General features: G+C 41.4%; 4 protein-coding genes across 9 annotated transcripts in view; 3 read left to right on the forward strand and 1 right to left on the reverse strand.

Moving 5' to 3' along the window:
- Window positions 1–593: 593 nt before the first annotated feature.
- Window positions 594–4,725, reverse strand: pafah1b2 (platelet-activating factor acetylhydrolase 1b, catalytic subunit 2). 3 transcript variants are annotated; one of them, XM_077740906.1, is made up of 7 exons: window positions 4,570–4,725; window positions 3,766–3,877; window positions 3,262–3,349; window positions 2,971–3,060; window positions 2,747–2,863; window positions 2,548–2,670; window positions 594–1,893 (listed from the first exon to the last, which is right to left on the reverse strand). In XM_077740906.1, exons 3-7 carry the CDS (start codon window positions 3,346–3,348, stop codon window positions 1,615–1,617), a joined length of 696 nt encoding a protein of 231 aa, XP_077597032.1. In that variant the 5' UTR covers window position 3,349; window positions 3,766–3,877; window positions 4,570–4,725; the 3' UTR covers window positions 594–1,614. The 3 variants fall into 3 exon arrangements, with proteins under 3 accessions (XP_077597032.1, XP_077597031.1, XP_077597030.1); XM_077740905.1 differs by lacking the exon at window positions 4,570–4,725 and adding an exon at window positions 4,233–4,433; XM_077740904.1 differs by lacking the exon at window positions 4,570–4,725 and having other exon boundaries at window positions 3,766–3,930.
- On the forward strand, window positions 4,470–7,415 carry LOC144212782 (myelin protein zero-like protein 2). The gene is made up of 4 exons (XM_077740909.1): window positions 4,470–4,723; window positions 5,338–5,498; window positions 5,604–5,814; window positions 6,088–7,415. Exons 1-4 carry the CDS (start codon window positions 4,663–4,665, stop codon window positions 6,348–6,350), a joined length of 696 nt encoding a protein of 231 aa, XP_077597035.1. The 5' UTR covers window positions 4,470–4,662; the 3' UTR covers window positions 6,351–7,415.
- A 376-nt stretch (window positions 7,416–7,791) lies between these two features.
- scn4bb (sodium channel, voltage-gated, type IV, beta b) lies at window positions 7,792–12,254 on the forward strand. 2 transcript variants are annotated; one of them, XM_077740751.1, is made up of 6 exons: window positions 7,792–8,056; window positions 8,131–8,260; window positions 9,775–9,938; window positions 10,004–10,223; window positions 10,523–10,652; window positions 10,759–12,254. In XM_077740751.1, exons 2-6 carry the CDS (start codon window positions 8,176–8,178, stop codon window positions 10,856–10,858), a joined length of 699 nt encoding a protein of 232 aa, XP_077596877.1. In that variant the 5' UTR covers window positions 7,792–8,056; window positions 8,131–8,175; the 3' UTR covers window positions 10,859–12,254. The 2 variants fall into 2 exon arrangements, with proteins under 2 accessions (XP_077596877.1, XP_077596875.1); XM_077740749.1 differs by having other exon boundaries at window positions 8,137–8,260.
- Window positions 12,255–13,339: 1,085 nt separating this feature from the next.
- Window positions 13,340–23,228, forward strand: part of LOC144212991 (cell adhesion molecule DSCAML1-like) — a 36,666-nt gene continuing 26,777 nt past the window's right edge. Inside the window, exons 1-3 of one of the 3 annotated variants that reach the window (XM_077741221.1) lie at window positions 13,340–13,580; window positions 19,566–19,886; window positions 20,758–20,904. In XM_077741221.1, the coding sequence (XP_077597347.1) occupies window positions 13,538–13,580; window positions 19,566–19,886; window positions 20,758–20,904 (511 nt within the window). In that variant the 5' untranslated portion in view covers window positions 13,340–13,537. The remainder of the gene's footprint in view (window positions 13,581–19,565; window positions 19,887–20,757; window positions 20,905–23,228) is intronic. The other 2 variants (XM_077741222.1, XM_077741220.1) reach the window with 2 other exon arrangements.

The raw sequence follows: 23,228 nt of genomic DNA on the forward strand, positions 1-23,228 counted from the left end.
AAATACGTGATGTTGTCAGAATACTCGGAATACACAATTCATATGATTGGAAAATTGAATAGAATCTAATAGATAATGAAATAAAAGGCTAATAAAGCAGGAAGCATAAGGATCCAATGAGCACTGACCCATTACTTTTATACTTGGCAACTGATTAAAAACAAAAAATACCTTCAAATGCAGAGTCATAAAAAGAACTAAAGTGAAGCCAAACATTAGTTTGGCATTTACGAGAAATGAAATGAAAATAGGCCTTTCACTCATTGGCTGCCATTGACAGCCAGACCAATTTAACAGTGAATAATCTTTAAAAGGATTGATTAATTGTATTTTGATCAACTGTCAATGGAAGCCAATTAGTTGAGAATTGTTTTGGTGGTGTCATTTGACCTCAAAATATGTTCAATATATTTATGGTAGTTAGCAAACCTTTTCTTTTAATGAAACTGCACCTACTGTTGGTGCACACTTGATACTGCAACAAAGTTTCACATAAATGGAAAAAACTGTGCTTATTTACATGAATATTCCAAAATATGACGTAATTTTTTTCATGATTAGCACAAAATGACTAAAAACACAAGAGTCGTGTATCTGACATCCACGTTTTTTCTTTATTGGAATGCTTTACTTTAAGTCAAGTAACGAGACAACGAGCCAAAACAAGTGTACATGATGCATCACAGCAACGTGCGCCGAGAACCCGAACTTTTTCCGCCCTGTCTCTTATTTACAGTCAGGGTCATCATTTTTTTAACACTCCAACTTCCACAGCGAAGACGTCGAAGGGGCACGCACGCAATCGCACACACACAGTAGTAACTTGGGATCCTTTCAAGTTCACTAATGTGACTTATTAAGCTCCAAATAAACTCATAGCATAAGCTTGTCGCCATTTTTTTTTTCATTTTTCCAGAGCTTCTGCAACTTTTTAATTCCTACAAGTCGAGAAGCCCAAAAGAGGCAAGGTTGTGTAAGAGGTTTTAAACAAAAGAAAAACAGTTGGATATCATTACAAAGAACAAAAAAAAAGTCACAGGATGAAAAAGGTGCATAAGAAAAAAAATACTGTACTGAGTTTCCATCAAAGATGTTGAAACGGAGGGAAAGTGTCATTGATTTTCCGTCTAAAATATACATATTAGCTTGCGTGGTGAGTTCAATGAGTCACAATTTTCTTCGATAGAGTGTAAACTTGCACACTGGGTGAGATTTGAGCAAACAAACCACTTCTTTTTCACATGGTGCTCGTCTAAATTCAGGTGTGCTTTCGTGCTACGCTGTTTTGGCAAATGACGTTGCGATACTGCTTATGAACCCGCCTTCAAATAAAATGTGCGCCTATTTTTTCTTTTGAAACCAAGTACGAGCCAATGAGAGTTGTCGCTGCCATTTTTCGTGTTGCCGGGTAGATTTTTCTGTTGGTGTCAGTATGCGATGGTGCTGGGTAATCTAGACAGAATGAGCGTTGATCTGAGAGTGCGCTTGCAGAATGTCTCAGGCAGTAAAAAGTCATTTGAAGAGTGTAGTGATGTCGCTCTTCTTCCCCCCAAACCCCGCCCCGCCCCGCCCCCCACGCCGAGCCACGCCTGGGTCAGGGCGCCGTTTTCTCGCTCAAACCAGCGACGCCCTGCGTTCTTCTGGCGTCTCTTCCAGTATCTGGAGCAGCAGGTCGCCGAGGGGCTTGGCCACCGCGCGGTAACCCGAGGACGTCAGGTGGAGGAAGTCGAACATGTCCTGCGGCGCCACCGTGCCGTCCGAGTGGACCAATTCGGCGCTGACGTCCAGGAATTGCGCCTGAGCCAGGCGGGGCAGCCAGGAGCGCAGAAAGTCATTGACCGCCGCGTTCTTCTCCCGCAGCGGGTTGGGCCGCTCCCCCCGCGGTAATAAACCCTGTTGGGTTTCAATTCAAACGCAATATGGGAATGGGAAATGCAAGCGTCGCCATTCGCTCGGCTGGGATGATGATGATGATGATGATGATGATTTTGATAAGACTGCCCCATCTGTGCTTGATGTCCACCAGTTCCAATACCAGATGGGTAAAGTTATCCAATCCAATTAGTCATTCATCCTTCGGTGAATTTTCATTGTTGGGGGGCTTTTTAAAATTAAATTCTGTGATATGACCTGGTATGATTCTCACATCTGAATCGATCTTGTTTTTAAAAAAAAAAAAATGGGGGAAATAAACAACAAGTGGTTTCACTTCCACCTGTGTCCACTTGTCTTAAAGTCTCTGGGTAAATCGGGATGAACTTTTTATACGAATCATAACACCAGATAAAAGGTAATACACTCCCCTGCTGTATATACAATCAAAAACCAGTTTAATGTCTAAATACTATAAATGCCTGCATTCCAGCTACTGCCGTCAATGGCAGCCAGTGACTTTAATTGAGCGGAGATGACTATTTTATGGTATGCATTTTTGGGGGACTTTTTTTTTTTTTTAGATAGGTCTAGTTTTATAGTTTTAGCTAAAAAATGGGAGGGTAAGCCGCTTTTAGGAACCGCTACTTGTATGATTGATGGAAATCCACTTACCAGCACAACTACTTTAGCTTTTGGTAGCCGGGAAGTCAGCAGCTTTGCGATGGAAAGAATTCCTCCGGCAACTTGCTCCGCCGTGTGTTCGTGATTGTTAGTGCCCACCCACACCACCACAACCTGGGCGGAATAAAACAAGGTTCAAAATACACGTAAAATGCTATCGGGTGTGCACAGGAGGGCAGCCGAGACCAACCTTGGGCCGGATATTCTCCAGCTCTCCGTTCTGAAGCCGCCACAACACGTTGCAGGTGGTGTCCCCACCAATGCCAAAGTTCATGGCATGAAGTGGTGAGAACAACTCCCTCCAAACCTGTACAGACAAGTCAGCTACTTTGAGTAATTGTTTTCATTGTTTGGTCTCCAGTCATCTACACGTCATGGAAAAAAATACGCAAAACTTCTGACTTTGTAACTCACCTCAAACTGCTGCATTAGTTGTACCATAGAATCCCCTATAAAAAGCACATCTGGTTCTCCATCCTTGCACTCTTGCACAAATCGGGTGTGCTGAAAAATGATAGACAAGACTTGGTCAGAAAAGGCATGTCATTCATTTGATGTGTTTTTTGGCAGAATTGTACAGTAAATCTGTCATGAAATCAAAATGACAAATCAATGACTTTGGGATTATGGAAATAGGGGTAGGAGGCAGATCTGGCATTCAATGAGTTTAGATTGCTTCTCCTAGTGTGTGCTAGCACCACCAACCTGTGACATCCACCGCCCATCTCCTTGCACATCTTCTACTGGCTGAGCCACTGCAGCAGGGTTGAAACCATCACCGTCGCCACTCATCCTGCAGAACAGACATCATACCCAATTCAACCCCTGAATAAAACCACCGATTCCCATTAAAACCTGCGCAGAATCTACGTCATTTATTTAAGGACCAACGCATCAGTACCAACTAGCAAACACACATTAGCAGTGAAAGCAAAAGATTAACATTGCAGCAGCAGCGTGGCCTAAAAGACACCAAGACTGCTTTCACTTTCAAGGATACAGTTTACAAAAATAAACAATAAAATGCACAAGTGGCATTAAAAGGGGCGATCTATTCCAACGAATGGGGTTATTTGTCGTTAGCTTGTTAGCGAGCTAAACGCTGGATATCACGGCAGCTGCGCCTGACAGACACGGAATGTCCTCGCTTTTGACCTAAAACGCGGAATTATAAACCGTTTTGATGTAGGGTTGTGTAAAAATGTCTACCTGGCAGAGAGAAGAGCGTCGATTCTCGAGCCGAGGCTGACTTTTGTACTTGACAGCTGGCTAACAGTTGAGGAGGGGATGCTCGCTAGGGTAGCATCAAAAAGGCTCCAAGCTAGGCGAGGACAACAAAAGGCGTGTCATGAAGGCAACTACCAAAGATCCTACTTTGGAGAGATGGACTGTAAACTAACATTGCGATATAGTGCAGGCAGGAAGTGAAAACCCATTGCAAATGAAACAAAAATCGATTTTAAAACATGTTTTAATCCTTGTGCTCATGTTAGGAAATGCAAATTAATTATTGAGCAGGTGCAGTCACGTCTTGATACTAATTTACTAATATAACTGGCTTAGTAATTCATGTATTTATTTTAGTAATGTATGCTGCTGCTGTGAAAATTAAATATTGAATTGAATGATTTTTGTGTCATTAAATATGATATTTAAAGAAAGATATGTTTTGTTACCATATCACCGTCGTTCGCTGCCAACCCTTCCTAATGAAATTAATTGGACTTCACATTAATGCTTAGATATATGTAGTTGTATTATATAATCATTTGAGCCACTAGGTGGGGCTAAAAAATACATAAGGTATTTGTATTTTGTGTGAAACAAATATTGAATCAAAGGAAAACAAAAGAAAATAATCACGAATATTCAATCCCAATGAGTCCAATGGAGGAAGTGGAGCAACAGGTTTTGCAAGAAACACCGCCCATCAGGTGTGTTCTTGTTCGAAGAGGTTACGCGAGATTTGCACAATCGGGGGTGGGATTGAAATGGTCTGAATCGGAGTTTCACCTCAGCAACTTTTCCTTTTTTCGGGTTGTTTTTTTCCACCAAGATCCATGCCTGCCCGCACTATCCGTTCACCAAGGGACTGTCCAAGTTGAGATGTTTGTCAGTCTCGTGTGGTCCATATGGATTCTTCTCCTGGGGGCGATCGTGCTGTCAGGTAAGAAGAAATGCAAAGTTAAAGGTGAAAATGTCGCTCTTTTTACCTGGAGAGCGACTCTGATGGTGCGTTCATGCTCGTGTTTTTATTGTTGTTACTTTTGGTTTCCACTATGCAATGTGGTGTTGCCACGTAGGTAAGAACTGTAAACAAACAACAACTTGAATGTATTAGTTAGTATTGTTCTCTTTTGTAGCAGATCTGTACAGAAACTAACATTTCCCGGACATTTTGAATAGGATCTGTCTACAACTTTTCTTTACCTATTGACAAACTTTTGAACAGCACATCTAAAAGATGGCCATGTTGATCAATTTGATCAACTTAAGTGGATGATTGTTTAACCAATCAGTGCATGGATCCATAACAAAGTATCGATTGACAAGTTGAGTTCAAATGTACTGTGTTTTTCTTCAAACAGTACATACAATTTGATTATCTCCCCTTAAAGATGCTATAAAATTGGATTTTTCTTGATGGAATCACTAGAAATTCCTCAATTATTCCACTGTCTGCTCTGTTAGAATGTTTCTGATTGTTGTCATGGATACAAGCGACCTTGGGACTTTGCAACAATCATTAACCATGCTCATTTTTTTAACCCTTTGGTTCAGGAGTGGCAGGGATTGAGATCTACGCTCCGCCTCAGGTGGAGGCGGTTAACGGAACTGCGGTCAGACTCAAGTGCACCTTCCGCTCCACTCGTCCGGTATCGGCCGAGTCCGTTCATGTTTCCTGGAACTTCCGTGCTCTCAATTCCAAAACGGAAGAGTCGGTAAGCAGAAAATGAATCTATGGTCCATTTGAGTCTAGGCTTTTTGTTGCAACTATTTTTTGTTGATCTTTGAACTCTAACTGAGAACAATTCCATGTCTGGTAGGTATTCCACTATCAGGAGGTAGCATACCCGCCTGTGAGTGGCCGCTTTAAAGGCCATGCTGTGTGGTCGGGAGATATTGGAAGGAATGACGTCTCCATCACCCTGCACGAGGTGCCCCCAACGTTTAACGGCACGTATATTTGCAGCGTGCGAAACAACCCAGACGTGCACGGGAATAGCCAAGAAACTGTCCTCAGAGTCGTCACCTACGGTAGGCCTGCAGTGCAATAAATATCGAGTCCTATTGAAGTTTAACAGGTTAACATTGCTACCATGTTTGACCAATGTCTAGGTGGTAAAGGTTACTTTGAAGGATGTACTGAAGTATTTTGTATGAAAAAGTAGACTGGACAAGGAATGGCTCAAACTGTCTGGTCTTTGTTTTTACAAATGTTATCTTTGCTCTCTCCAGCTGGAGTTGACGCATGATAGTGTTCAACCTTCTCCTCTATCGTCTGTTTTTGTTTTTGTTTCTCCCCAACAGCTTCTCTATCCGAGATCAGCATGCTGGTCATAGCAATGGTTGCCGCCAGTGTGTTTATCCTGATCATCCTCAGTATCGTCTTGGCCGTGAAGATTCGCAAGAGACGGTTGAGGGACGAGTTGGAGGACCAGGGCGAGGACCAGGGTGAGGGTGAGGGCGAGGACCTGCGCGAGGGCGAGGACCAGGGCGAGGGCGAAGATCCGGGCGAGGACATGGAGTTGAGCTCACCGAAGCCCAAACGCAAGGACCCGACCGTGTGGTGAGGGGTCACAGGGGTCGCCGCCCCACTCCTCATTTTCCTCTGGGGACCGTTGTGGCTACTTTTTGACTATCAGGACGCCAATGACAGTGGTTTTCCTGTCCTCATCGCTCCTCCAATGTGAAATTTAGGAGATTTACTTTTTAGCCTGCTATTGCGGTGTTGGATGCAATGAAATAGAGAGTTGGCCATTTTTTTTTAGCATATATTTGCAAATGTCTCTGTCTAATGTAAATATGGAATTCTACTTTTAATGGTTTTTGGATGAAGTGATCTCAATTCAGTTGTCCATATTTGTGACAAAACTGAAACATCTAGAAACCCAATCCCACACAATCCTAATCTGGTTTTGGTTTTATCTGGTAAATTCCTCCTTCTGTGGTGCGCTCTTTGGGTTCAAGCTGACAATTCTGGGTATAATGACCTTTCCTATTCTTTTGCTGAAAAAGCTTCTTTTACGGTGTGTGTGTGGGGGCGGCTGTGTGTGTATGTTAATGCACAATACTTTTGTGCATCAGTAAACCCGAAGAAGCGCTTCACCTGACTGTTGTGAACGAGAAACTGGAAGTTGATAGCTCAGATGATGAAGCATTTGAGCCCAGCAGTGGAGATGATGACGATGAAGATGGCAGCCAAGAAGAAGAGGATGATGATGACGACGATGACGACGACGCTGCTGACGATGATGATGATTGAATGTGCCAAAAATGCAAGGTGGACATTTTTCTCATTGTTGGGCCCGTCTTGTATTTGTTATTGTCGTCTGGCTTTTTCATTCTGCATTTTCTCATAATAATCGCAGCTCAATGCGCACTTTTCCGTAGTTAAATTATATTTAGACATATCACTATCTCCTCACTTACCTTCCATCTTTCTACTAACCACCATTTTTCACATTAGCAGTAGCTTTAATTCCCCAAGGTCAGTCCTCTATAATTATTCTTCCATTAAACATGCCAAGCATTTGTTTACTTCTGCATACTAGTATTTTAACACAAATTTTGTACTTTTCTACATCTTTTTTTTCAGCAGTATGTTATTTGTAATTGGAATAAAAGATTTTAAAGTAGTGTGGAATGCACATGTGTCAAAGAACCACTTCCCTTATAGAACACCTGATTGGTGTAAAAGTCTATTCTGCGGCCTATTCTGGAATAGCTTCCCCATCCTTGGACTCTCGGGTGTAGCCCCCTTATAGCGCTGTTTGAAAATATATTGTATGCAGTTTTGGGTTAGATATATAATTCACTGCATAGCTATGAATGCACGCCATGCGGTAGGAATCGACCCCGGGGCTGCACTGCAGAACTTTTCCTCATCACAAACACTCTGACAAAAGAGCCTCCACACACACACCGAGTCAGCAGAGGAGCTGCTGGGGTGGGAGAGGGAGGGAGGGAGGGAGGATGCAGGGGGAAGGTGATGGAAGGGAGACAGGTGGCACGCTGCCAGCTTAGAGGACGGGCAAAAGTTGGGAGTGAGCTTGAGGGGAGTCCAAGAGGAGGAGTCAGCGGCTCAGGGGGGGTCTCCAAGCCGTGGCGGCATTTCATCTCTCCTCGGCCGCTCCTGCATCGTGCCAGTCGCCGCAGTGAGAGTGCGGACCGACCGGCCCGTTCTCCTTGAATGAACCCTGACGACGACAACGACGACGCAGTGCCACAGTGGGCCGCCGACCCGCTCTGCTCTGAGGGGAATTCGGAACCTGGGCAGGTGGGTTCACGTTTGGGGGGTGACTCTTTGGACTTTTTTTTTATATTTGCTGTTGTTTTGTGTTTTTGATGGAGTAAAAGGAGGTCTGAAGGAAGCCCAGGTGAAGATCTGGCTTGGATATGGAGGCCCACGGGATCTGGGTTCGAGCCCCGAGGTTGGGCCTTACGCAGTCGGTTTCTAACCTGATCGTCACAGCGCTGCTTGGTAATGTCCGTTTTCCTCCTATGACCTCTATGTATTCACGTTAACTCCTGTATTTACATTATATATAGGGTATTAAAATTAATATCAACCTTTAGCAATGGACGTCCAATCCATGAAGACATTCCGCGACCATTCAATTTTTTCATACCATCCTTCCAACTAGATCACATTGCCCAACACGACTCGATATATTTTCCATGGCTCATATTTATTCATTTTTCTATGATCAATGAAATTTGATAAGCCGACTTCTGGCGAACGGATGTGGCCAGAAACACGCCAGCGCATTTCCATTAACGCACATTACCCTCTCGCTTGTTTTCAATTATCCCAGAATTCCTTATCGACGCAGTTAATGCGATGGTACCTCTGGGTGCATTATATAATACGTCCAAATAAAGTACAATTTACATGTCGAAAAATGTCAGTCTTAATTCAAGCATCCATTGATGGACTGATTAATATGATTTTCCTTTCTAGTAGTATGAGTGGTACATGTAGTCTAATTGTAAGCAGGCAGGGGAGGTGTTGGTAGGGCTACACTTACTTACTGTTACTATTTTTGCAAACTCACCATGCACCATAGAATGGAGATAGTGAGAGTGCGATGTGAAGGAATCAATAGCGGTCGCTCACATGCGACCTCCTTGCCTCTCCACATTTGCTGCAATGATGCTTGACCTTTCTTTGACCTTGTTGTTGTTGTTCTTCTGGCCAGATGGGGAAATATAAAATGACTTTTTTTTATAAGAAGGCACTTTTGCAACGTTTTTTTTTTCTGCGTCATCTAGTGCACCTGCGTGCGTGTGTGCAATTCTGGACAGCTTTGTCAGCACGTCCTGGGATGGAATAAAATGCTAGATGGGAGCATTAAAACACAGATGGGGAAACTTGGTTAATGCATGGGGGGTGGAAAAAATATGGAATGAGGGCAGATTGAGGTTCGCGTGGTGGATTTTTTGTGGTCCTGTAATTCCGAGGCAGTATAAAGGAAAATTTGATATGCCAGATTGTTTTTTAAATATAATGTATTATTTGTTTTTAATGGGCCCTGATGCATTGGAGTGTTTCCATTGATTTTATATTCCTTAAATTAATTGTCTAATAGGGACAAACATGAAGTGAGGCAAAGAGTGGATACAAAATATGATAATATTTTATGGGGGGTTGGGAGCCGGGTGCGGCTCAAGAGCCACGTGTTCGGCAAAGAAGCTAACTTTCTGCTAACTCATGATGTAGTTGTCAAAGACAAAATCACCTCAAATTTGAGGCACTTTCGTATTAGCAATCTTAATGCTGTTTTTCTCTCTCCATGTTTTGGTTAAAACTATTTTAATCTACATTTTTTGCAGCGTGATATATTTCTCCCATTAACAGTGAACATAGCTCATTTGTTCATAGTTACATTTTGCAGCAGTGCAACATGATATGCTATTTGTGTTCTGCAACTTACTGGCAGTCTATTTTTATGTTTGGAGAATAAATGATCTTATAAAATAGATGTTGCTCTTCAGTTTTGGCGTCTACTCGAGCCTTGGAGATGAACGTCGGCAAGATTCCCTTCCTGGAAGCCGTCAACGGCAGCACCGTCCTCTTACCCTGCACTTATTCCAGCTGTATCGGCATCGAGAACCTTTATTTCAGGTGGCAGTTTAGCGAAAATGGCACCATGCAAACGGTAAGTCATCTTTTCTTCGACTATGACAGAGTTTGTGATGACCCTCAATGGATTTTCTCTTTAAGATATGCGATGCTGTGATAGCCACGGAGTCCATGGTACCCAAGGTCAAGATGTACAAGGAGCGCTTTGAATTTGTGGGGCAAAATAAGAACAACAATATTTCCATTCTGTTGTGGAATATCACCTTTGAGGACGCCGGCCAGTACACTTGTTTTGGACGCAATCCCAAGGAAAAGCACAAGAATCACAGTGCTGTCTTCACGCTGTTTGTGGTGGATGAATGTGAGTGGATGGGAAAAATTGTTAAGAAAATGTGCTTTGACCTTATGACCTGTGTTGTATTCTTCAGGATATGTGCGGTGATAGTTAGCAAAAGTGGAAAAATTTAATTATCAAATAGAAACCAAAAAAGGCGACTGTTTTTCTTTTAATAATACGGATTCTTATACTCATAGTTGTTGTTGTTTTTTTTAAATTCAACCCGGAAAAATACATATAAAATCAATTCAATTGAGGGCAATTGGCCGGTCAACAATTTCTCTCAAAAAATTGGTGTTTAAAGTTGTTGTTTTTTTCCGCAGTGAGGGTAGTGGACAACACGTTGACCATCATCATCGCTTCTGCTGTGGGCGGAGCTATTGCCCTGCTGATGGGCTTCATGTTGCTGAAAAACTTCACCCTCTTTGTTCTTTCCAAGCTGGAGGAGAAAAAGTAAGTCATTTTTTTGCCATTCTTCTATGCGGAGCGGCCATATTGCCACCTCTATGGGGTCTGGGTCTGATATATTTTTGCATTCCCCTCCTCTCACCCTGAACAGTAAGGAGTGCCTTGTAACTTCATCAGGGATTGACAACACAGAAAATGGCCTCTCAGGATCCAAAGTGGATTCAAAAGCCAAAGCGTCGAAACCGAAATGAGAAACGCATGCATTTTATTTTTCCAACCACTAGAGTGCTTTTTACGTAGGCCTTCGCTGTACAATTGAACTATAACGAGCACCATGGGCAATCAAAAAGGTGCCCGGCAGGATGCAAGTTGCTTTCATAAAAAAAAAAAAACATGCACACTTTTGCACTTTTGAACCAAAGACACAAAAATATATGACGTCAAATGTTTTCCACAAGTTAAAAAGTGTCATTTTCCTTCTCGTAAAGTGATATTTGTTTCCTCAGCAAGTCATATTATCGTGAAGTGGAATTTCATTTTTTAGCACATAAAAGAAACATTGTATGTTGAATTCAATTTAAATAAGACTCTTATATTGGCTGCGAAATGTAAAATGGACTTATTTTTTCTGCTTAAAACTAGAAGATAGGCAACTATTATAGGGAAACTTCTAATTTAAAGTAGACTCTATGCCCACTCCTAATAGAAATATGAATGTCTTGAAATAATGCAATTAAGGCATGTTAATGAGTTTGCAATCACAATACTACAATACTTGTAATATTCCTATGGCTGAGTGCATTGTGTACATTCCTGCTAACTAAGGCCTATTTTATTTATTTCATGCAATTGGTAGCTTTACTACAGTTATTCAGATTCAAAAAGAACACAAAAGGTTAAAAATAACATTTATAATATTGCACTTTGCTTAGAATAGCACCAATGCTCTAAATAACTGCTAAGCAAGGATAGAATTATTAAATAAGTGCACATCTATTATGTTTTATCTATGAAAATAAATTGCACATTTAAAAAAAACTCAAAATGAATTGGATCTCTATCACCATAAGTTTTTTTTTCAAAATATACATTCACTTTTGTAACAAATACCACAATACATACTCTGTTAATACTATATACTTACACCTGAATATGTTCATGTCAATTATGATGTGCCTCTATTCTTTTACCCTGATATTTTAGCAGTAAATAATCTTATCAGTTGTTTTTATGTGAGGTCTATGTAAGAATTTGATTTCACCTTTTTCCTTAAGGATTGTACCTTTATATATATTTTGATGGAGAAGATGGAGTATTGATCAGGAGTATAGTACTATGCAAATGGTATCAAATATAAGTATGCACTGACTCTAGTCATTGTAATTGTCAGACACTGTGATGATATCGCGAGCAATACAACTTTTGGGATCAGGTATTTTGAAGTTGAGATGCAGGGAAAATGATGGAGAAGATCCAAAGAAAGAGGACCACCATCTTGTGGATTTTGGAGCCTTGTTGCACGCAAATTCTTTGGCTTGACCTCACATGCCATTTCTGCCTTTAGAAAGTTTAGATGATCTTCCTATATATTGCTCTTGACCTCTTTAGGACACAGAATTAGCACTAAATAAAATTTGGAGGAAAGCACGTCTTGTCTTGGGCTTTTTCTTTCTTTATACTTTCCTTTAGTATTCATATTTAACACTATTTAGAGTGTTGGGCCTGGTTAATGACATTTTTGTCTACTATTACATAGCAGAAAATTAAATGTAGTTATTTTTCATATTAATAACAGTTTTTGCTGTGGTGTACTTGATTAGAAAACACTGTTTAAGCACTTGATGTAGAAAAATTCAGCTCAAATATGGGAATTCATTGCTAAATATTTTCTATCCGCAGAGGGCAGCAGTGTGCCGAATTTAGATCCACATATTTTAGAATAGGGGTCTTCCAGGGCCCCTTAACCAGTCGATTTTCTATATCTTCCTCCTCTACTGCATTTAAATTCAATTATTAACTCAGTATTAAATTATCCAGAAGCCCAATAACGATCCAGATTATTTAGGTGTGTTTGGAGGAGGGAGACGTGGAAAACTGACAGGGGCCCCCCGAAGACCGAAGTAGGTGACCCCTGATTTGGGTCAAAAATACTCACAAACACTTAAAAAAAGTCTCAGCACTTTATCAAACCAAAATATTTGACAATTTCTTCACTAGGCCTGCTAAACACAAACTTTTTCTTCTTTAATGATCAACAACACAAAGCCAAGTAGTAGTTTTAAAAACACTCGATCAATGTCAACAAAAAAAAAAAACACAAAAATAAGCCATCTGGTGGAAGAACATAGAATTGTTTACATTTGTTTAACCCAAACAATATCATGCCAATGACATACAGTTTTGTTGATCAACACATTAATGTTTGTATTCAAAATGCATATACATTTCAAATGCTTTTTAAATGAAGGATTTGAAAGGGTCTGGGACAGGGATCGGGAAGCCATATGTGGCTCCCGAGCCACAGATTCCCTACCTATGGTCTGAGGGGATGCACTTGGGGGGTTTGAACTACCCTAGATCCAAATAATTTGGACGTCTATGATCGTCAATGGCAATGAGAAACGCCCCTTCACTCTCAGTTACGATAGATTTACATGTTGGGTTTGTTCACGCGCTAGAGGGCGGGGACATGGGCGGGGCCGAGGCTCTTCTCCTTTGCATCCATTCTTAGTGGGGCGGCAGGGCTGGAGAGACCTCCGGGGAGCACAGTCGCCAGTCCGGCACGGAGACCCACCTGGCCCCCCCAAAAGGAATATATTTCAGAAAAAACACCCCCTTTCCCCCTTGCCCCCCCTCCCAAAAACAACAACCAAAAATCCATCGCGCCAGGATTGCAAATATCTCCCAAAAATATACCTGCTCTTTATGGCATGTGGCTTGTAACTTTACTCCTGCTGTACTCTCTCCAAGAAGGTAGGAAAATGTTATTTTATCATCTTTTTGCATGATTGTGATGCTTTCCAAGTTGAGAAAATGCGAAATGTGTGATTAGGATGCAAGATTCTAGGCTGCGTCGTGTTTTGTTTTTTAATTAAGAAGGAAAAATGACGTTTGTAGGGGATGGAAATCAAAACAAGGGTTTGTGATGTGCATGTTTTTTTCTTGGAGGAAGTGAAGGTTTTAAAAAAAAGTGTGTTTTTAATGCTTGGGAGGCCCACGACGCCTCGATTGTTTTTCGCATTACCAGTTATGAATATGTAAAATGGCTGAATGGAGAAAATGAGGAGCAAATCCAGCGAGAGAGAGCTGGCAAACGTGCAAAAATCGTTGCTGTCATTCGATCGATCGCGTCCAACTCATCGAATTCACTCCAAATTTTGCTCTTTTTAAAGTTTTTGCATGGAGATGCCTTGTAGTTTGCAACGATTATTTACAATACTTTGCTAATTGCATCTGTTTTGATTAGGCCGTGTTCAAAATCGCTCCTCCATTTTCATCGGGATATTTTCAGCTGCTTCATTTGCTGTAATTAGTACCAGTAATTATGACGAACAAAAGACATTTCCCTGACAACCGTCCTTTTAGTGAAATAGGGATAAATCTACAGAAAGGCCCTAATTAGTGCAATTAAACGCTTTGACGTTGCGAGCATGGACTTTATTTATAAATGCAATGATAGATGTGTTGCATTGAAAGACATTTTTTTCTTCTAAATCCTTAACGCCACTCGTATAAAAGATCGTTCGTTATTAAAGTGCGTTAAATGTGGACACACCTGCATCGAAATTGCAGGAATAAACGCCACATCCGGGCCTTTTTCATCAACGAAGGTGACATTCGAAAATGAAATCAGGCATGCGTAATTTTCATCATTTCCAGTGTTATTAGTTTTAAAAATTGACGCTGTCTTTATTTTTGAATGAATTCGTCTGAAAGGGAAAATAATGAAGTCAGGGAGTCGCCACTTGATGTGAATTTACGCAAATGAGGGGGGTCCACATACGGGCAGGCGACGGGGGACCAGATTGCAGACTTGCCCGGTCATGTTCCTCACTAATTGAGCACCTGGACCCCAGAAGACGAGGACACCATTATTGTCCTTGTAAACATTGTAGTGGATGCATTCCAAATGAAATATAAGTTTACTCGATCGAAAAGCGACGTGACAGACAGACAGTGTCATCCAAAATTCCCATTTAATGCACTCGTCCGTGAAAGCACCATGCGGACAATTTTTGACCAATTTCAAATATAAATGTGTGCAAATTTCATCTACTTGGAACGAATCCGATGAGGTTTAATGTATGTCGGCCCTCTCTTCATGTGGGCCTTCTTTCAAAATATGGGATTTTAAACTTGTAAAGTGAGAAGATGAACCATGCATCTCAAAGTTGCACAAATATAGAAATATACTAAATGTCTCCCTTCCTCCATCCCTGCATCCCTTTAGTCCAATTCCCAGTGCTGTCTTTGCAAGGCTGCACAATTATAACAGCAACAGGCCCCACTCCACTTCCCACGTGACCGTTAAATCATGCACTGCCATTGACAGTTATAGACGTCCAATTCAATTTGAACCACAAGGGGGCAATGCCTTATTTTTGCTTTGCCTCCCTATTCAAATGCATTGGACGTCCATTGTCGTCATTGGAACTACTAATTGATTAGCAAGTTTATTGACAACTAATGTCATAGTTGAATAGCGAGATTGTTTACCTTAAGATAGTTTTTTTAGCCTTTTAAACTTTTATTTTGTATTATAATGTGAAAATGTGTTTGATTTAATTATCAAAACTGCAAATATGATATTTTTAGTTTGTGTGATTAAAAAACTGAGAAAAAATGTGATTTTTGAGGTTCAAACATGTCAATTTCTTTTAACAAACATTGATAAAAACCAAATACTCCTTCTCAGACTCAAGTTTGTGCTTCGAATGCATATTTCCAGCTAAAATGGCGGCCTATAAGTAAATCGAGTGCAAAGTTCAGTGGACAAATAGTAGATGCGACACCTGTTTCCCGTCCAGAGACCGTCAAAAACGACAAAACTCCGTTTTTGGACGACATTTTGGGGCAAACAGATGAAGCAAGTTGTTTAGCTGGATCTCCATGACTCCCTCCCTCCATCCTCTCCTCTCCTCTCTTCTTCTTCTTTCCTCTCCCCTCCCTCTCTTTCCCTCATCACTAGGCAGAATTAAAGGGCGGGGGGAGGGGCCATTTATGCAGACGGTGCTGGGACTTGTGATCCACAGATTTGATATTCACATTAGGAGAGAAAGTGCCTGCTTTGATGTGAGGGGGAGCAGGTCCCACGGGACTGCTGAAGTAGCACGCTTATTTTTTTCCTTTTTTTTACTGACACAGCACGGGCCGGGGGTACCGAGGGGTGTGGTGGTGGTGGTGGTGGTGATATTGGGGGGGGGCATCACCGATTGTTGGGGACATGGCATCCCTTGGTTGATTAGATGTAACACCAAGCAAGCACATCCCCCTTGTGCTACTCCTCCCACCCACCACCTACTTACACGGGGGCCCCTGAGGTTTATCTACAAGCTTACACCTAGCTTTATCTCATGACATCCCCCCGATATTCAATTCACACCCCTTTTGATAGGGTCTACATCCACTTGGTTGTCCTCGTCCTCAGATTTCTAAAGCTCCCCCGCCATAAGTAATTGACTCGTCAATGATAAAATGAATTAGGATAGGGAAATCAATTAGCTGAGATAAAATGCCTTATCTCTTTGAGACTGATATTTATCTATTTTGAAAGTATTTTGTGTTTATGTTTGCACGTCATTTAAAGAACCTAAACGGAAAATGATAAAACATTCCTTTGGAAATATTTTTAAAGATGTTTTAAGTAATAAAAACATGACCACGTTCATGCAAAATGTATGACTTTCTTATTTTTTTTGCTTAAAGTTTTTAGTTGTCAGACAAGTGTCTCCAAATGTCATGCACCACCCCTTTTCACATCTATTAGTCTTGCACGGGTGTATTTTGTGATTGCAATTTAAAGAAATAGATTTAAAACTAAATAAAAAGCAAAAAAAGAACACGTTTTCAAATAATTGTATTTGCAATGTGTATCACTCTTTTTGAATGCTTTTATTGCCAGTATGCAAGTATACTAATAATTAAATCTTATGCACACATACATAATCAAATAGGTGTAGTTGTCAACAACATAAGAAGTCAAGAATATAAATAAGTAGTCACACATACATAGTAGTCAACTACTACTACTTGGGGTTGGCAATAAATGAATTACATTATTGACTCCCATAGTGAAATTGGATGAGAAGGAGTCCTCTCAGCTGTGGTCGTGCCTCCCTCCCGTGTCATTTCCATCAGCAAATCGAATGGAGAACGCCATCAAATTGATCCGGGGTGTCAACGGTGGAAGAACATGCGTTATTACACCTCCAGACGCGTGTCTTTTAAAACATTGGCCTTTGTTTACGTGGCTCGCGCTCATCCCGGTGAGGCGAAGTACATTCGCCTGCATTATGCATGCTGAAACCTTGCATAGGTTATGACTTCTACCTTCCATGGCATACATATTCACGCACAGATCAGGTAGGATGTAGAAAATGTAGTATAGTAGGTATGTTTGTGTTAAGATAGGCAATTTTGTTGCTGAAAAACACTGCAGAAATAAAAAAATGGAAATTGTTATTTGATTTTGGGGCTTATGCATGTTTTTATTATTGTTTTTCCTATTACTGTGGTGGAAGGAATGGGTTAATGAGATGATATGAGTAAGGTGGTGGGATATCGGTGATATGTAGGCCAGAGATATTTTTAGAAAGGAGGCAGTCTGATTTGAATGACTGTCACTGGGAGAATATAATTCTTGCGAGCTCGGGAATAATGAGTGTACGTACGTAGGTAGGTGTGGATGTGAGAATGCTTGCCTTCATTGAAGGAAAAGTACAATTTTTGTCTTCTGTGTTAGTCTTTGTTTCAAATACATAATAATAATTGGCGCCCGCTTTAGTTTTGCTAAATCAAAGCAGAGTTCCTTATTATTTGGAATTATTTAACAGCACAAAACAGGCTAAATATCCTCAAAATATTGATGTAGTACTGTGTACTGCAACTGAAATATTCATATCCATTCTGCTTATCTTCAGAATAGTCGCAGAGGGTGCTGGAGCTTATCCCAGGCTACTGTATATTGGTTAATTTCCTTGTTTTGAAATGTGGGAGTAATGGGAGTACTTTTACTTCATATTGTGATTAAAAGAGGTATTTTTCACCTGCAAAAATATATATTTTGATCTTGCAATTATTGACTCGCTCTTTATTGACGTTGCCAGAGTAGTTTTAGAGTTCTTTTTAAATTTCATAGCAGTTTGTGGGTTTTTTTGCGACGATAAAGTCAATGTAAATGCAAAATATTCCTCACTCGCTATTGGCTGCCACAGAATGGACGTCCAACTCCGTCATTGGCATCTGAAAGGCGACCATTGGGATTGTTTGGCGTGAGCGTATTCCCCAATGTTCCCATCTAATCCAGCCCACTCCTCCCCCCCAAGCTCTCAGGGTGACCCCCACGCTCCTCTGCTTTAGTCCTGTCCCCCCATTGGGAGATTATAGATATTGCAATCTTTAATATGGCTTTATGCTCAGGGGCCATTATCAGTAATCTGCGGCGGGGAGGGAGTCTGACCTGGATTTTTTTTTTTTTCCTCTTCATCTCGCCATTGGACTGGCAGTCACATTTTCATATACCATCTGTAGTAGTATTCCAAACAGCTTAGAGGTACTTTCATTGAACGTTGGTATATACTTTCACTTTTGGACGAGAAGGAAAAGTTATTTGTGACAGTGTTGATCTACAAGCGTCACTTGTGTGAAGCAGGTGTTTCAGCCATTTTCTTATACTACATCCATTTTTAGCTTTCATGGAGTTATTTGGGTTAAATCATAACCCAGCGGACGTTTTTACGGCAACTACCTTCAACTTTTATGTTCCACGCATTAATCTTGTGCAGACAGACTTTTATGTTTCCACAATAGATGAAAAGGTCTAGTGTAAAAGCAATGTTATACTACATGAAGTATACTATACTACTATATTGTATATCAGAAACTGTTTCAGAAAACAAGATTCAATTGAAATAAAAACATTTGAGAGCACAGTTAGTGTAAAAATATGATTTTTATTCCCCCTTACTGATATATTAAAAAACATTAGACCAATAATGTCACATCCACCAACTTTTTGTCCATCTTATCTGTCACTTTTCTCTCTTTTAGTACATTTGCCAATGTGACACATTTCTGTACGTCTACACAAGTGTGTGTGTATGTGTGTTAAATATGTAAGGAGATTAAAAAGCCTTAAATCTGCGTCTGGCATAGAAATTCCAATCACATAACCTATCATCAGTGTTGTGCCAGTGTGTCTTTGTTTTGCGCCCTCGTCCAACTCTCCGGAGGTAGCGGGCTCCTCCCCCTTTCCCCCTCCGTCCACCTGATTCCCGACAGGCTTTATCCCAAATCCCTGGCTTTCTGCATCACGTGACCCATGTTTGCAGCTGGACGTTTGACATACATTATGATTATTTTTTTTGAAGGCCGTTTCCCATGCGTTATGGGCATCGCCATTACTCCACGGGTCGTTTGCGCTCCCTATACCAAGGGTGTCAAAGTGGCGGCTCGGGGGCCAAATCTGGCCCGCCGCATCATTTTGTGTGGCCCGGGAATGTTGACTTTTTTAGGATCAAATTCAAATAAAGACTATATATTTATATTACATTTCCTGATTTTACCCCTTTTAAATCAATAATTGTCATTTTTTAATCATTTTTTTCTGTTTTTAGTTCAAAAACATTTTGTAAAATCTAAAAATATACTAAAAAAAAGCTCAAATAAACATTGTTTTAGATCTACTGAATATTCAGGGGCCTATACCATCCACTAACCACACCCCCTCTACTCCCACAGTACACAGTGAGGATGTGGGCTCCACCAGGCTGTACTTTGTAAACGCCTCCCTACAGAGGGTAACCTACTCCAGCTCCGTGGGGGTGTCCCTACCCTGTCCAGCAGGGGGCACCCCCAGCGCCATCCTCCGCTGGTACCTGGCCACGGGCGACGACATCTACGACGTGCCCCACATCCGCCACGTGTACGCCAATGGCACCTTGCAACTGTACCCCTTCTCGCCGTCGGCCTACAACAGCTACATCCACGACAACGACTACTTTTGCACGGCCGAGAACCAGGCGGGCAAGATCCGCAGCCCCAACATCCGCATCAAAGCCGGTGAGTATAGCCAAGTTGATGCAGATATTAGGGATAACTACACCTCGAACTCATTGGCTGCCATTGACCTTTCTGGAAGGCCCAATCCCTTTTTATGGAGTCGGGCCGTACGGGATGTTCGACGGACGCTAATCCCCTGGCCCCTCCCGCGGCTCCTGCAACCCCGGGCTTTTGGGTCATGTGGGAATGAAGGCGACACCCGGCCGGCTGACAGGCAGCTCAGGGTCCTGGCTCAAATCCGCAACTTGGCGCTAGTATTAGTATTAGAATGAATATGAGTATTAGTCGTGCTCGGTGTTGGGAGGCAGAATATGAAAGCAGATGTTGACGGCGGCTTTGGGGGCGGCGACTGGCCCCGATGACAAGCCGAGAACAGACGCAGCTACATTCACTAGAGCGGTGATTTGAGGTTAAAATTGACGTCGGAATTTCACTTTCTACATTGTCTACATTGCCATCTTGTATTGAAATCCGCAAAAATGTGCTAAGAAAATGACAGCGGCTTTGGTCCAAAAATAGACACTTTCCCATTAGTGCTTATTTAATCCGAGATAATTCTCTTGCAAACATCAAATTTGAAAGGGAGATTTTTTTTCTTTCCATGCTGCTATAATGACAGCAAACTCAAAAATTGTTGTAACATATATATACATTTATTTTTTTATCATATCATCATCATCATATCATATCTATATATTTTTAATTTGAATGAACAAAGAAGTACACATTGAGATCTATGAACAATTGAATATTCAGGGCTTTTAATCCAGTTCTTTTCATCCATTTATAAAAAAAATAATCAAAATATTCTATCTAAAATGGTCTGGCCCCCACGAAATCCCTGTTTGACACCCCCTGTTTTTTGGTGTAGTTTTCAGGGAGCCCTACACGGTGCGGGTGGCGGACCAGCGCACCATGCGGGGTAACGTCGCCGTGTTCAAGTGCCTCATCCCCACCGCCGTGCAGGAGTATGTCAGCGTGGTTTCGTGGGAAAGAGACACCGTGTCCATCGTCCCAGGTAAGACATCACATCACTTTCCCCTTCTGCCACAGGCTGTTTTTGCCTGTCATTTTTGCGAATTGCCAGCGCTTTGATCCCTTTCCCGTTTGCGCCTGACAGTTGACGTGTGTTGACTTTTTTCCATCTCGTGTCTGCTCGCTGGTCCGGATCGCCGATCTGGCCTTCCGTGGTGTACTTTTTTTTTTACTTGGCTAGGTCTTGGTCCTCTGGGATGTTCCCGTGTTTATATCGGGTCAAGAATTGGGGGATTTTGGTGTTGACTGTAATTGATGGGGTGTCGTTATGTAATGATTATTGTGTCGGGGGTCTTAATGGTTGTATGCTTGGGATGGTGGAAAGTGTTCTGTTGCGTGGAAGAGGGAAATGGCGTTTAGGCTTTGTTTTTTGTCATTTTGTTGTTTTTTTTATGTATTTGGAGGTCTGTGATTGGTCCACGTTCAATGTTGTGAGAGAAGGCAAAATAAGCAAGGAGGGTAGTAGGGCAAGAATGGCCTGGGGTTAAAGCAGATGGTGTTTTATAGCATGTATGCAAAGTTCATCCTTGTCTCACATGCAATATTTTTTTTTATTCTACAAATGCATGCATGGGATTATAATCTAGGACTATGTTGATTTTTTTTCCCCAACTGTCATGTTTTACATAAAGCTTTTATTTTGATGTTATTTTTCCAGTTCATGAACTCAACATAACAAATACTTGCCGTTCATATTAGAGAAATGTGAAATGTTCAGTTTTTCCTTTTTTCAAACTAATATCATATCAAGCCAATTTTGACCATTAAAAAGTTCTTAAGTCGATCAAAATAAAGTCAATTGATAGCCACATTCTTAATTGATGGCAGTAAATGTCCCATTCGTCACAATTTGATCCATAAAGTAATATTAACTATCAAAATATTGGCGTTCCTGCCAAGTCATACTAGTTATTTCTTCTCAACCTGACAGGTGCTTTTTTGTTTCCAAAATTGAATGTTTGATTCCCACCCACGTATAAAAAAAGGGTCAAGGTTGACTTGGCGGTGGCGGCCATGGCTCGCAGCATTTGCGCATTCTAGCGTGCCTTGGTGGAGTTCAGTGAGCAGCTCGTCATGTTCAGCATCTGATCTTCACACTCACTGCTCATTGAGTGACCCATTTACCCACGCTACATACACAACGCAACCCTCACCACGTATCCCGTCAAATCCGCCGGGGCCGTCCGTCCACGTTCACCTTTCGGACTTCCTTCCCCTTATTCCAGGACTCCAAAAACCGAACATTTTGATGACATAACCGCCGCTGAAGTCTAACCCGTTCTGTGGCACGTTCTCCATCTGTTTCCATGTATGTGTGTGTGCTATATTAATAAGTATGTGTGTGTGCTTTAATACATTTGTGCGTGTGTCCCACTTTCCTGTCCAGGCAGGACAGTGATGGGGGGGGGTTTTAAGAGGGGAGGGGTGCAGGCAGACTGACCTAGTTCCCTCTTGCCTCCTGTCCCGGTACTCGGTTCTCCACGGTACTCGGTGCGAAGAGACGTGCAAAATTGGAGTAGTGATCTAAAGGTGGAGTGTTGGAGGAAGGACAGAGAAAAAAGGGAGAGTTTATGGAAGGCCTTTTAAAAATAATAATAATAAACACCACGAGTGCAGATTTAAGCTGTCAGTGGATGAGCTAATGAGTGCTTGTAAGGCATCCAGACTGGACCAGCAGATGGCTGCGACCACATGGATGGCCCGCAGAAGATGCCCAATCATCTCATTCCACCTGCCATACACTTTGCCTTTGTTTACTGCCAGTGTTTTTTTTATTTTTATTGACACATGCGCTACTGGAAGCGTGCTTAGAAAAGTGGAATGGACTTAGATTTTGTGATTTTGTCTGTTACAAGTTAATAATAATAATATTAATAGGCTTTGGCATCATCATTGACACGACAAAAGTCTTATTGTCATCATGTATGACGAAATTGGTAGTGCATCTCCATAAGGTGCGTTTTACCTGAAGTTATTACACAGAAGGGATTGTGTGTCGTGTTACTCCAAGTTTAGATTACTGCTGGATGTGGGAAAAACTGTCCTTAAGCCAAGTTTGTGGACCAATGAGATGATTGTAGTTGAAATTTGTGAAGTTTCAAGGAGTGGATGGAGAATATGGAAAGGAATTGTGTGCAAACAGGCTGGTAAATCTGGAGAAAAGTATTTACAAAATATGAAAGGAAGGTCCATAACTAATCTAATCTAATCTGGAAAAAAAGACAGTGGTGATGTATGTCTTGGAGGAAAAGATGGCTAGAAGTAGCAGAGATGAAGATGCTTAGGAGATGACCAGGTTGAATTGGA

The sequence above is a fragment of the Stigmatopora nigra genome, chromosome 19 (assembly GCF_051989575.1).
Source record: "Stigmatopora nigra isolate UIUO_SnigA chromosome 19, RoL_Snig_1.1, whole genome shotgun sequence".
NCBI classification, from domain to species: Eukaryota; Metazoa; Chordata; class Actinopteri; order Syngnathiformes; family Syngnathidae; genus Stigmatopora; species Stigmatopora nigra.